Below are 14527 nucleotides of genomic sequence, written 5' to 3' on the forward strand. Positions count from 1 at the left end.
TCACTCTCATTTAAATGAGAATCCAATACAAGGGTAACATACAAGGTTTCATTGCTGATTAAATAGGTTTCCCAGCATACATGTAAACTACATGTGCATGAAGTGAAAAATCTAAGCAGGTGATTGGCACAGAATCTACATGAGCTTTTTCACAAGGTGCTTTTACTTCTCCCCCGGAAGGGAGTATGTGCTTTCACACTTTGGCCAGATTCTCCCCAAATTTCCTGCGAGATCTTTGGGAGCACTTCACACACAACTTGGATTTTTCCTTCCAAGTTTAGCCCACTTCATGTCTGGGGTTAAATAACCTTTTCTGTATTTCAGTTGCTTTTTCAGGATAAAGCAAGAAATGGCTGCCAGGAGGCTTTAGAGACAGGACTTTTGTTTTGAATCCACTCCAGTTTGGAGTGTGCTAGTCCACATATTAGCTACATTTACCCCAAAGTCCCTACGGGCTATCATGGACCAGTATAGACATGACTGGGTTCCCCCCTCAATTGAGGCTGGGCATTCTGGTTTAGCCTGAAGTATGTCTGACTCCTTAAAAATCCTGTATTTCCTGCAACTTTTGAAGAAAACCTGACATTTTCCTTTGATGTGCGGAGGGGCCATTGCTGACAATTCGGCTTACTCGCGCGCGCGCGCGCGCGCGCGCGCGTGTGTGTGTGTGTGTAAATGTCTGCTGGGTGGATTTCTGTAAATCCACCCAGGTGTCACAAAAGGAGAGCTTGACAGCTCAGTCTGATGTGTTCTTTGACTGATTTGCAATTGCAAGTGCTGGGGGAGGGGAGGGGTTGTGGCAGATTGATGCAATTCTGTGGAGTCCAGAAGGAGAGGAGGAGGGAGAGAGAAATTCCTGAGTTAAATGCTAGCACAAGCAAAATGTGTGTCTTCCTATGCTTTAAAGTTTGGTTACCATAGCAACACAGCTTACATATGCTGATGTTTAGATATGCAGATGTTTGGAAGCTTAACAATGGAGACTGCAAGCTGGGGTTCTGTTGCTTAAGTTTTTGTCACTTTTGAAGACATCCGGCTGGCTGTCAAACTAAAAAAAAACTAAAACTGAAAGGAGGTGCCTTGCACCTCCTCCTGGGATGTGAATGGTTGGAAGGGAAAAAATGAAACAAACAGTGGGAACACACATAGGAGAAAGATCGCAGGGAATGCAAGTGCAGCTGACATCTATGTGGACTGTCAATTTAATCCCACCCCCCAAGATATCACAAGGCATAAAGCCATGTGTGAAAGACCTCCAATCAAGTTTTTGAGATACAAGCTTTTAAGATGCAAATAGAAAGCTGCCTTCTGTAATGCCACAATTCTTATTTGAAGTGGCTTTGCTGTGGCATACTGCAAGAGCTGAGGCACTGTGTAAAAAAGCTCCTATGAGCTGCACATTGATTCCTGCATCTAGAGGTCTTCTGTGTAGGAGTTCTTAATGTGTGCAGGAACAAAGCTAAAATCTATGGATGGCTATATAAAAGTATGTTTTTCAACTGATTGTATAATGTAGTAACCAAAGGATGTACACAGCATGAGACATGTGTAACGTACCATTTGATCCATGCCATATTATTACAGTTTTGTCTTTTAAAAAAATTATTGCTTATTTTTCAGAGCAATCATTCAAAGCTCGTCCACCTTGGGTAAGTGGAACATGGAGCTCAGGCTTTTTAAAGTCTGGATTTCAGCCAAATACGTCCCAGATTATCCATGACCAGACTGAGTTACCAGCAGCATTATTACAAATGAAGGTATTATTTTTTCATGTTATGTTACTTATTCATTACAGTTTACTTCTGTGTACTATTTTTGGTAACAGAACCTAATGCTTGAACATGTGAAGAGTGCATCTGAGATTGTACACAATGCCTTTCCCTCTCCATAAAGTGAACACTCTGTTTTATTCAAGGTACAGTCAGTCCTCTCTGTACCATGCTTCCTCTCAAACGTACAATATATATTTTTCTTGAATTATTTCAGAAAGGAATATCTTTCCCAAACAATACACTTTCAAAACAGATTTCTGAAGCGGCTAAATTTGTACCACGTTCTGGTATGGCAACTAAGAAGCAGCTTGTATTAGGACCTTTAAAAACTGCACCAAAACGGTATGCTGAGTTCTGTTTCAAAATATCATCTAACTTCCTTTCCATTGTGTTTCCTTCTCTTCCATTGTGTGGAAGGAGAAAGTGAGACACTGGTGTGTGTGTGTGTGTGTGTGTGTGTGTGTGTGTGTGTGTGTGTGTGGAGATTGCTAGGTTGATAAGGCCTTTTCTAGGAGACCCTAAAACTGTGACAAAGTGAGAGCTATGCATGCAGAGAGAGAGCTTTATATAAGTGTAGACCTTGGCTGGCTGAGGCTCCAAGAATGCTTTCAGGGCTGAAGAGGGGCATCACAGTGCAGGGGTAAGGGAAACTAGAGTGCCTTGCACTCAGGGAATGAATGTGGCTTAGCACATTTATCCCCTTAACCCAAGGCAAGCTCAGTGCCTATATACAGCTGCTGGCACCTTAATGAATGAAGTGAATGGATAAGGAGAGATGCGGGCCTGTGCACAACTCTTCCAGTCCCTCCACGCATGCAAGCAGGCAAAACCTTCCTGCTTAGTCTGTGCTCCAGAAGCAATCCATATGAGAGGCAACAGATCACTGAGAGTCAGCAATGTGTTCCCTCCCTTACAGATTGCTTCTGGAGCACAGGCATAACTGATAAGTCTCACCCGCTTATGTAATGAAGACTTTGTAGGCTGGAGTCTTTTTTTGTGGCAGGATCGGTGGACTCCCCACTTTATTCCAGAGTGATTGTGAGCTGTACATACTCTCACTCTCACTCTTTTGTTTTTGGACCCTTTTCTTGTCTCCACTCTAGTTAGAGATGTGCCCAAACCTGCTCAGGCAGCATGTGTGGTGGCCCTGTGCATGCTGCATGATGCTACATGCAGGCTGCTGGGAACAGCGCCTTAGCCACATGTGGCCTTTTGTACAGCAAGTGCTGTGCCTGGAAGTGCAGTAGGGTGGTGGAAGAGTGGTTAAGGACCTGCTTATCTGGTTTTCGAAGGAACCGATCCCCGCCCCACCAAACTGGTTCAGATATGGGTGCTGGAGTCAGTTTGGCACTTCCCTAATGAGGTGCTGAACTGGTTTGGACACATCCCTAATTCCAGTTATTCTGCAATAAAAAGTTGCTCTTTCTGCATTACCTCCTTACCTCACCCTATCCCCCCCCCTGTTACCTGTTACTCAGTTGTGGCTGGTGATTCCTGGGATTGGGGCGGGGGGCTAGGCATGGCAGGTGGTGGGTGTAGCCAAAGGTAGTGAGAAGTAGTGCCAATTGTGGGCAGCTGCAGCAGTTAAGCCAGGACTAGGCGGGTGCCTTACCAATAACTGGCAAAGTGTAGTTTTGTAAATAAGGAGTGGGATCAAAATACAAAGACACACACACACACACCTACACCTCAATTGCTCATCAGCAGAGATCCTGAGAAATATAGAAAACATTAGTTGCTTTATAGTATTTAACAGTTCTACAGTAGTGTGTAGATTTGTATCTAACACGGCAGGATCAAAACACAAGCACACACAGTCATACGAAAAGAACTGTAGAAGCCACAAGTAAAGCACAGACTGGCTACAAAAGGCTGCTCTTGTAGAGAGTAAATGCATTCTGAAGTCACCAGGGCAGCTCAGTCTACCCGGTTATTTCAAAAATGAACACTACCAATAATAATAATAAGAAAGATCTCTGCTTCAGAGTGGTACAGTGGTGAGTGTGCTGGACTATACTGTAGAAATCCAAGTTCAAATTCCCATTCGGCCATGTAGCTCACTGGGTGACTCTGGGACAGTCACTTCTCTCTCAGCATAATCTTCTTCATAGGGCTCTTGGGAGGATTAATGTAACCATGTGCACCACTCTGGGCTTATTGGAGGAAGTACAGGCTATACATGTAAAAGTAAGTAAATCTATATAAGCCACTGGTAAAGCAGAGAGCAGCTACAAAATTGGAGAACAAATGCATTCTGTGCTACAAGGGCAGCTCTGCCTGCCTATTTCAAAAATGCATCTATAAATAATAGAAAAAGCACAGGTTTTTCAGTGATACTTGCTGCAGCTATGACACCCTCTCCCTGCTCCATGCCTGTTGAACAGCTGGATGTCACTCTCTGCCCGCCTTGGGTAACCACCACTTAGCCTGGTTGTCCATCCTCATAAGCAATAAATGTCTTTTTACAGAGACTACTTTCTTGATTCTTGCCCAGTGAACCATACCCCCAGTCGACATATTAATGGTTCAGATACTGGCCACAATCCAGAGAAAACCCATTTGCTGTGCAGAGAACTACCAGGATTTTTAGAATTATTTCCCTTCCAACAGAATCCATTCCTTCTCTACACAGCACCCACATGGAAAGTCACTTCTGCAATTATTTAAAAGCAGTTTGGACTCAGAAATTCATGCACATGTCCTCTCTCCATCCAGCCTGTCCCCACCCCACCCATGCCTCCCACCCAGAGAGGCTAGTTGTTATGCCTACACCTCCTGAGGAAACCCACTTAAAGTGTCTACATGTCTAACACACACACACACACACACACACACACACACACACACCATCTTCACACATTCAGCAACAAAAGGGGTGTGTGTTAATTCTAATTTTTCAACTGATCTGGAGGCTATTTGTAATAGAAAAGTGTAGAATGGCACATGTACATCATTTATGGGCTCCTTGGAGGAAGAGCGGGATATAAATGTAAAAATAAATGTAAAAAATAAAATAAAATTTATACAGATAACATTCCCTGTGGAAATCAACATTGAAGTTGGTACAATTTATCATCTGGACATGCTCTGTGAGCTTGTGCACTCAGTGTGCACTTAGGAACTGGGGGACTTGGACATGGGCTTCAGTTGTGTCCCCACAGTCTCTCTCTAGTGGTGCACTTTGTTAATTAGGATATTATCCAGTTTGCTTAATGCTTTTATATGAGTTTTCTCCAAACAAGGACCTTGCACCCCTATATGACCTAGTAGCCACTACTGCCATGATGAATATTTATATACCACTTTTCAACAAAAAGTTCCTAAAGTGGTTTACATAGATAAATAATAAATAAATAAAGATGGACCTGTAGGGAACAACCTGTTTGTTTGTTTGATTTCTATACCGCCCTTGCAAAAATGGCTCAGGGCGGTTTACACAGAGAAATAATAAATAAATAAGATGGATCCCTGTCCCCAAAGGGCTCACAATCTAAAAAGAAACATAAGATAGACACCAGCAACAGTCACTGGAGATACTGTGCTGGGGGTGGTTAGGGCCAGTTACTCTCTCCCTGCTAAATAAAGAGAATCACCATGTTAAAAGGTGCCTTGTTGCCAAGTTAGCTATCTCAAATGGCCAGTCTTGGAGAAGAAGGAGAGCAGGCTCACTCCCTAATCTTTATATTGAATGAACCCATTATAGGAGCTGGGTAAGAAGACTAGAGCCAAAGTACACACTGTGTGTGTGTGTGTGTGTGTGTGTGTGTGTGTGTGTAACTCCCTCTTCTCTTTGCCCTGCCTACTCCCAATATGAGAATTCCTCACAGACGTCAGTTTGTATTTCCTATTTCACATATTTATTCCAAGTCTGACAGAGATTGTATGTACCGGGAGACTTGGGAGTCTTTCAGGTCACATAATATGTCCTTAGGCAGAATAAACAATCACCTTGGATGCATATCTTTTACATTTATTTTGTTGCTGCTGCTGTGGAGACTACTGATGTGAAAAATTTGCCTTGTAGTATCTACTTGCAACCTGATGGAGTGTGTTAGGTTATGTAACTTTCTACTGACATATTCCATTATCACAATTTTTTTCCTTGCCTTGATAGCAGAGTATCAAAACAGAATGCAGACACATAATTCACCAGTCATACAATGACCAGTGTCTATGTATGATTCTATATATCATAAGCAAGTATAAGGGTTGACATTATAACACACAATGCAGTTTGAATAAGTCTTGGGGGAGACAATGGTAACTAAAGAGACAATATGCTTTCCCCCACCCCCACCCCCCTGCTTTAAGTGAACTCTGAAGGCACTGTTTTCAGTAGCATTAGTGTAAATTGGCAGTTTTAAACCAGTAGTTTCAGACTGGTTTAATTTCTCCATGATGTCTGGAGACAGGGTGCAGACAGAGGCCCACTGCAGGCCTTGGTCCCAGTCCCAGGACCAACCACCACTGGTGCTAGTCCTAGTCCTTCCCATCACCATGGAAGCTGTAGCGATTAAAGGGATGTATGGGAGTGTCTGATCAAAGCAGCTCTTCCCCTTCCTACCTCCTCCTTTAGCCCACTGATTATGGGAGGGAGTCAAATGGTGTTCTTCAACCAGTGTTAGAACAATGCCCCTAAACCACAGATTCTTGGGTATGCAGAATTGGGTTGTGTGCATACATGTGTGCCTGTATGCAAAGATTATTTGTTCTTACTTAGCAAAGAGATGGTTGCTGGTCAATCTTTCTGCCCCTCTTCTTTCTGAAACTGATGTGCCATGATTGTCTAGAATTTTCAAGTTTATTTTTGAGTGCTTTGCCTCCAAAATGTAACTTTTAACCTCACATTAACCCTCAATGTTCACTTGTGTCATAGAAAGAATGTTGCTGGTTGCAGCTCTTATCCTGTCCTACCTCACAGACATTGTTGGGCAGTTTCCCAAAGGTGCATTAACTGGGCACATCCTGCTCAGCCCCACCCTCCTGAGCCCCACCTGGTCTTGATATCCTCTAATGTTTCTGCTTATGAGGTATAATTCACCTTATGGAATCTTGTGTGTTCCCTCACTACTTTGGAGGATTTGATATTGTCTGTTTTTCTGCTCCCAGGGATGGAAGTGGGGGGGGGGAGTAAAACCAATTAGAAACCAAACATTGAAAAGCTCAGCAGAATAGATGGGATAGCAGAGTATCAAAACAGAATGCAGACACATAATTCACCAGTCATACAATGACGAGTGTCTATGTATGATTCTATGTATCATACATAGGAAAGTTGAGAAAAGCTTTTTCAGGGCAGTGAAAAACCAGCAAGCTCTGTCTCCTCTGCCCCTTGCTTACCTGATGCTGACGCCCCTCCACTTACTTCATCACATAAGAATACAAGACATTCACCCTTCCCCCTCTCCTACTCAGTCTCCCACAGATTTGCCTGTCATAGTGATGGGCATTTTGCTAGTACATCTATAAATATCTGACAGTAAAGGCAGAAGACACATTGACAAGCCAACATCTCTAAGGTAATGTAATCTATGAAGAGAAATAATTTTCTATATGATGTGTATGAAGAGAAATAACTTTTCAGTGTCTGCACATATAAATTAGATGGCAGAGGGCTCATTCTTCTACAGAGGAAGGCACCAGTGGTGACCCAAGACATCTTTGCACCTGAAGCAGGCTGTCAAATGAAGCACTCTTCTCTCTTTCAAGGAGTGGTTAGGGGGCAGCAGGGAGCATCTTGCCCACTGGTGGTGCCTCAATCTGCTGCTTGACTGCCACTGGCGGTCACATTTTCCATTTATCTAGTAACACCCAGTTTCCTTACTGTTATTTTTCTATTAGGAACATAGGAAGCTGCCATATAATGAGTCAGACCATTAGTCTATCTAGCTCAGTATTGTCTTCACAGACTGGCAGCAGCTTCTCCAAGGTTGCAGGCAGCAATCTCTCTCAGCCCTATCTTGGAGAAGCCAGGGAGGGAACTTGGAACCTTCTGCTCTTCCCAGAGCGGCTCCATCCCCTGAGGGGAATATATCCCGCTCTTCCTCCAAGGAGCCCAGAGCGGTGTACTACATACTTAGGTTTCTCCTCACACCAGCCCTGTGAAGTAGGTTAGGCTGAGAGAGAAGTGACTGGCCTAGAGTCACCCAGCAAGTCTCATGGCTGAATGGGGATTTGAACTTGGGTCTCCCCGGACCTAGTCCAGCACTCTAACCACTACACCACACTGGCTTAAGAGCTGTTGTGCAAGCAGAGCAACTCACTACATCACGCAGTGGAGACTCCAGCCAGGCACCAGGATTCAGCCTGAGTTCCAAAGCAGTCCTTGCAGTAGCTATTATAATAGGTTCTCTCAGGCCCACTGCAGCATGACAATGGCCCAACACTTGCAAGGAAGGAGCAGGATCCCTTCTGACCCACTGGTATTGCAACACATTTTTTGTGAAGTACACACTAGTGGGGGCAGAGTAACTGTCTGCTTTAACTGCGCTGACAGATCCCTATTCTAAGACACTCTGAAGGACTGAATGCCTGACATCTTACGATTATGTTTCTATTCTTTTAACAATGGTCTAAATTCCTCATCCAGAAAACACTTTGCAGGCATCCTGAATGGTCGTCAGGTGAGTACTCAATAGGAGAGGAGAGCTGGTCTTGTGGTAGCAAGCATGACCTGTCTCCTTAGCTAAGCAAGTTCCGCCCTGGTTGCATATGAATGGGAGACAAGAAGTTTGAGCACTGTAAGATATTCCCCTCAACCTATTATAATAGCTACTGCAAGGACTGCTTTGGAACTCAGGCTGAATCCTGGTGCCTGGCTGGAGTCTCCACTGCATGATGTAGTGAGCTGCTCTGCTTGCACAACAGCTCTTAAGCCAGTGTGGAGTAGTGGTTAGAGTGCTGGACTAGGACCGGGTAGACACGAGTTCAAATCCCCATTCAGCCTTGAGACTTGTTGGGTGACTCTGGGCCAGTCACTTCTCTCTCAGCCTAACCTACATCACAGGGTTGTTGTGAGGAGAAACCTAAGTGTGTAGTACACCGCTCTGGGCTCCTTGGAGGAAGAGTGGGATATAAAATAATAAAATAAAATAAAACAATAAAATAAAATAAGATCATAGTGTAAATGGCTAAAATCTTCATGAAGAAACATTCCATTGGAATTCCCCTAATGGAGAAATTCAGGTCTCAACATGCAAAGGTCAGGAACGCTGCCTATTTTGTGTTTGGGAACGCTTGAATGATGTGTGATGTAGCAGATATAAATGTTTTTAGTTGTCAGCCACTTCTCTCTGCCACTACTTGTAGTTTGGGCAGAAAGAAACTTATGAGCCCCCTGCCCAAATGTGTTTTAGGACTGCCAGTTAAAACTAGCATTTTAATACGTTGACTGTTGCCTTTTTTCCGTGTTCTTGAGTTTTTATTAGAAAGTGATTACTTTGCAAAATGTGATTGCTATGAATAATTAATATTAGTATTTTAAATGTAACTAAAACTCATTTTTCATTCTTGTCCATGAAATGAAAACCTCATGAATTTATAATCAGTAGCAGGAGATATCCAGCATTCCGAAATAGCCAGTGTCTTAAGATTAGTATAATTTCTATATATTTAATTCTCCTGGGTGAGCCTTGGAATGTGTGTCCCAGCGCCCAGCTGATTGGCTGGGTGGTGGAGGTATCTGATTGGCTGAGGCACACCCAGGAGAATTGGTCGCTGCGGCGGGCCTGGCCTCAGAGGCGAGGTGGTGGTGGCAATCGGCCCGGCCACGGCACTTGGTCCGGCAGCCTGGGGCCAGCCGGAGACTGGGACAGAAGGTGGGGGGGAGAGGTAGCTGGTCCCAAAGAGCACACAGATGCTCTGTGTAGGGTCGGCTAGTATGAAGGAAAACAGTTCCACGCACTTTTTCTTTTTCTGCAAACAATACAACGTTTTCATTCACTGTCTCTCTTCACTTTTTATATGTAGATTATTGTGGACAGTGTTATGCCTGGAGTGGTTCCTGTAGTGTATGAACATAGTGGCACAACATTGGAAAGCCTCTTTTATTATATAGAAAAGGCCTTGGATGGCCGGACAGCAAAGACAATCGGGATTCTTAGTGATGGAGATTCCAGAGGGATTAACTTGCTTCAAGGTGGGGTTCACTTTCACTTTTACTTTCAATAGCAAAACACTTTAACCGAATATGTGTTTGCCTTACAATACCAAATATTGGGTGAAGATTAATGTAGCTTACAGATTTGGTTCCTGTATTAAGCTCTTGTCAGCAGGACTCTGATTTTTGTTGGAGCTGTGTTGCAGTCAGTGAAGAAGGAAGGACCTGCATGTGATTCTGATAACTCTCCAGCTGAATGTGCAAGGCTACCTTAATAGCATAAGTTCAGAGAAAAGAAGTATGCAACTAGGCATTATACAGGGGATGAGTGTAACAGTTTAGTTCCAACTTCTTATTTTAACATTAATTTTTATTATAATTTAACATTCTTAAGCAATACAGCAAACACTGTATCTTGGCAAAATATCATTTTTAAACATTAGGAAAGCAGATGTGAGAAACAAAAGAAATAAGAAGGTAGAAGTAAAGAGGAAAGCACAAATAAATAGGAATGGATTTTCCAAAATTTCGAGGTTCATAAGCTACTATAAAAGTAGAGTAAATTGAGAGGAAGAGAGCTGGTCTTATAAGCATGACGTCCCCTTAGCTAAGCAGGGTCTGCTCTGGTTGCATATGAAAGGGGAGACTAGATGTATGAGCACTGTAAGATATTCCCCTTAGGGGACGGAACCGCTCTGGGAAGAACATCTAGGTTTCAAGTTCCTTCCCTGGCATCTCCAAGATAGGCATAAGAGAGATTCCTGCCTGCAACCTTGGAGAAGCCACTGCCAGTCTGTGTAGACAATACTGAGCAAGATGGACCTATGGTCTGACTCAGTATATGGCAGCTTCCTATGTCCCTAATATGTTCAGTATTTTAAGACAACCTTGTATTTTCCAGATAGGGCAGCAATTAGGGATGGACTTCTGCATATGTCAGAACATGTTGCCATGTGGCAAGAACCTCATGTTTGAGATCTTGATTACATGGGACAGCTTCTAGTATGATATTTGACCATATCATGATGATCTTGATACGGGGAGACATGATAGAAGTGTATAAAATTATGCATGAGTACAACACTAGAACCAGGGGTCATCCCTGGAAACTGAAGGCTGGGAAATTTAGGACCAACAAAAGGAAATACTTTTTCACACAGCATGTAATTAATCTATGTAATTCTAATCTATGGATGTCTTTAAAAGGAGCTTAGACAAATTCATGGAGGACAGGTCTATCAATGACTACTAGTCTGCTGGCTATAGGCCACCTCCAGCTGCAGAGGCACGATGCCTCTAAGTAACAGAGGATCAACAGCAAGAGAGAGGGCATGCCCTCACCTCTTGCCTGTGAACTTCTCAAAGGCATCTGGTGGGCCACTATGTGAAAAAGGGTGCTAGACTGGATGGGCCTTGGGCCTGATCCAGCAGGGCTGTTTTTATTTTGTAGACTGTGTTAGTCTTCCAATGTTTTTAAAAACAAAAGGCAGCAGCAGGGAGCTGTGAGTTTTAGTGACAGAAAGGCAGAGGGGACTGCTCAACTATTTCCTGTACTATTTTCCCCCACTCAAAAATCACCTCTCGCCCCCACCTTGGTTGCTCTTCCAAAACAACAACAAAAATCAAACAAACCAGCCCCTGCCCCCATGGATGGAAAAGCAGCATGGGGTGGGTTTTAAATGGAAAAGCAGAGGGACAGGAAAGGATTAAGCAACTCCTTTCCCCACCACATTTCTTATGGGAGGAGAGCTGGTCTTGTAGTAGCAAGCATGAATTGACCCTTTTGCTAAGCAGAGTCTACCCTGGTTTGCATTTGAATGGGGGATTACATTTGAGCACTGTAATATATTCCTCTTAGTGGATGGGGCCACTCTGGGAAGAGCATCTGCATTCTTACATGCAGAAGGTTCCAAGTTCCCTCCCTGGCATCTCCGTGTAATCTTGGAGAAGCTGCTGCCAGTCTGGGTAGTCAATACTGAGCTAGATGGATCAAGGGTCTGACTCGGTATTAGGCAGCCTTCTATGTTCCTACGCTCTATAAGAGCTCTCAGGCTCCTGTGGCGGCTTTTAATTTAAAGAGAACCACTAGGGGGCTGTTATGTGCAGCTCTTACAGAACAGTTTGGCCCCTCAAGCTCCTTTCCTAAGCAAGCTCCTTTCCTAAGGTGGAGCTCTTTCCCAGAGGCACAGCCACAGAGATGTTCACTGAGGGACATTTCAGTGCTCAGAAAACAGGTTCTGATCAAGGAACAAAGGTGAATAAATACCAGACTTAAAATGTTGCTTCCCTTGCTGACTTATTTGCATTAAGGATACAGAATCAGTGCCAAGAACCTTCTTAAGCCTGAGGTGAGAGAATTCTGGGAGAAGTTAGGAAGCTGTGTCACCTCTCAAGAAGAACCTGGTTATGTAGACATCTTTGTTCCTCTGGCAGCATCAGGTCAGTTCTGCTTGAACATTTACTGTAATACCTTACCTAATAGAGCTGTGCACAGGCTGAATTACTGGCCCAGTCTTGATCATGATTCAAGTCATTCTTGTATTGTGCTCATGAAGAGTCTAGTCTGTATCGTATTGAGTCAATAATCAGTATGGACTTGATGTTGGGGTTTGTGATTATTTAGAAAAGCACTCCAGTTACAGAGTGTAGAGTTTACTTGTTGCAACTACTTAAAGAACATGCATGGACATTGTTGTACAATCTAAATACTAAGTTGATTTATTAATGAAATACATTTGAGATAGGAAAACCTATTCTACAGCTAGATAATAAATAGGAAGGGTGAGAAAGAGAAGTTTCCATCTTCTCTCTAGGAGGAAAGGAAGAGGACTGACTCACTACAGGAAGTACCTGATTAGTCAAAGCAGGGGTCATAGAACAGAGACAAGCAGGGACAAGTAAGGAGACCCTCACTAGCTACCTCTGCTCCTAATGCCCCTAGTGGTTATTAGGATAGTTGGTGCAAAAGGTCGCTGCACTGGAACTCCATCTCCAACACTTGATGCATTGGGATGGGGAGGGACCATTCTCCCCCCACTGCCTCCGTCCCAGTAATGCTTCAGGAAAATGACACAACATCATGATGTTGCTTCTTTTCCTGGTGCATTATAGGGTGAGACCAGGGAAGGAAAAGCAACAATTTGAAACACTACTGCTGTGGCTGCCCATAAAGTGGCTGGTTTCTCAGAGACACCAGATCTTAATTAAAGGTAAGCTCCCCACCGTCGGATACCTTTCAATACAATACCGATATGATTCAGTGTTGTACTGAATAGTCTCCTGAGATCAGGGACCTCTTTGGTCAGAATAGTTTATGTTGAAAAATGTTCTGATGGGGCTTGCATTGCCGCAGGCCCATTTTTCAGTCCAATGTGATGCACAGGCCTTACAGCTAGTACTTTTGCTTTACTTACAATATGTCTGATCCAACAGAAACATTTCACTGACTTTATACAGTCTTGACATTTTCAAAAGCTTTTTGTAAAGTTGCCTGCTTTACTGAAGAGGCTGACTCCACACACACACACACACACACACACACACACACACTTACTTTTATTTCCAGTTTTCTGTCAGGTTCTTATCCAGGGAAATCCCATGCAGCCTACAGTTGTTTAAACCATCAAACTTGCCATCAACCTTGGAGAAGTCACTGCCAGTCTGCGTAGACAATACTGAGCTAGATGAACCTGACTCAGTATATGGCAGCTTCCTATGTTCCTATGCCATGTACCTTCTAGCATAAGATCTCTAAGCATCAAAGAATAAGCATCCTCCTTCAGAAACACTTCACTTTAGAATGTTTGAGGAAGAAAGATGCACATGCTGCTAACATTTCCACCAACTTAACTTCTTGCTCATTGTTTTGCAACACCAGTTTAAGATATTTTTGACATTGTGCTATTGTAGTCACTCATCCCAAATTAAGTACTTTCGTGCTAACACAGCTAGTGCCAGAATGGCCATTAAGTGCCACAGAGCTGTAACATCAGCATTTTTTTCCTTTAAAAAAATATTTTAAGCAATTCTTGCTTGCACAGAAATTGTTTACAAATAAGCTTCCCACTCCCAACTTTCATCCTCTCTTGGTCCAAGGGCATGGTCTGGAGGGGTTCCAGATATGGTACTTGATACAACCACCTTGCTGAAGTTAAGCAGGTCTAGATCTGGGCAAGCTGTCTGGAAACCCCATGAGTTCCAGGATGGAGGAGAGGTAGAATATAAATGCAACAAATACATAAATTACATATATAATGGGATGTCTTCACAAAGAGATTTTATTGTCCTGACTTTTATCATCCAGACAGGTGCAAAGATGCAATTTATTTATACTAGAAAACATATAAAAAATTTTCCGGAGATTATTGATCCCTATATATGAAGTGGTTGTCTGCATGATTTTAACTAATTTAGGCACATCTTGATTGCTATTCTAGTTTTGTCTAATTATTAGATTATATAGAAAAACTATAATTTTCCAGAGGCAGGAATGGAGATCCTTTCCCAGCTGTCTTCTCTAACTGGAGTGCTCTTCAGAGCTCCCACAGGAATAGTAACTGGATCATATCAGCACAGTAAGTAGAAAAACCATGTTCATACTTGATGACTGCCTGTGAAGTATCCAATCACAAGCCAGCTTTTAAACCTTCTCCAGCTA

At 43.1% G+C, this 14527-nt stretch overlaps 1 protein-coding gene across 9 annotated transcripts in view; it reads left to right on the forward strand.

The window, feature by feature from the left end:
- ECT2L (epithelial cell transforming 2 like) overlaps positions 1 to 14527 on the forward strand; it is a 64631-nt gene that overhangs the window by 14032 nt on the left and 36072 nt on the right. For all 9 annotated transcript variants that reach the window (XR_008314862.1, XR_008314870.1, XR_008314860.1 and 6 more), the window contains 6 exons: positions 1621 to 1757; positions 1987 to 2114; positions 6649 to 6802; positions 9741 to 9909; positions 12181 to 12309; positions 14352 to 14444. Coding sequence is in view for 2 of the 9 variants with exons in the window: in XM_053289396.1 (XP_053145371.1) it covers positions 1621 to 1757; positions 1987 to 2114; positions 6649 to 6802; positions 9741 to 9909; positions 12181 to 12309; positions 14352 to 14444 (810 nt within the window). In the remaining 7 variants the exon portion in view is untranslated. The remainder of the gene's footprint in view (positions 1 to 1620; positions 1758 to 1986; positions 2115 to 6648; positions 6803 to 9740; positions 9910 to 12180; positions 12310 to 14351; positions 14445 to 14527) is intronic.

Source organism: Hemicordylus capensis, chromosome 1 (genome assembly GCF_027244095.1).
Source record: "Hemicordylus capensis ecotype Gifberg chromosome 1, rHemCap1.1.pri, whole genome shotgun sequence".
NCBI lineage: Eukaryota > Metazoa > Chordata > Lepidosauria > Squamata > Cordylidae > Hemicordylus > Hemicordylus capensis.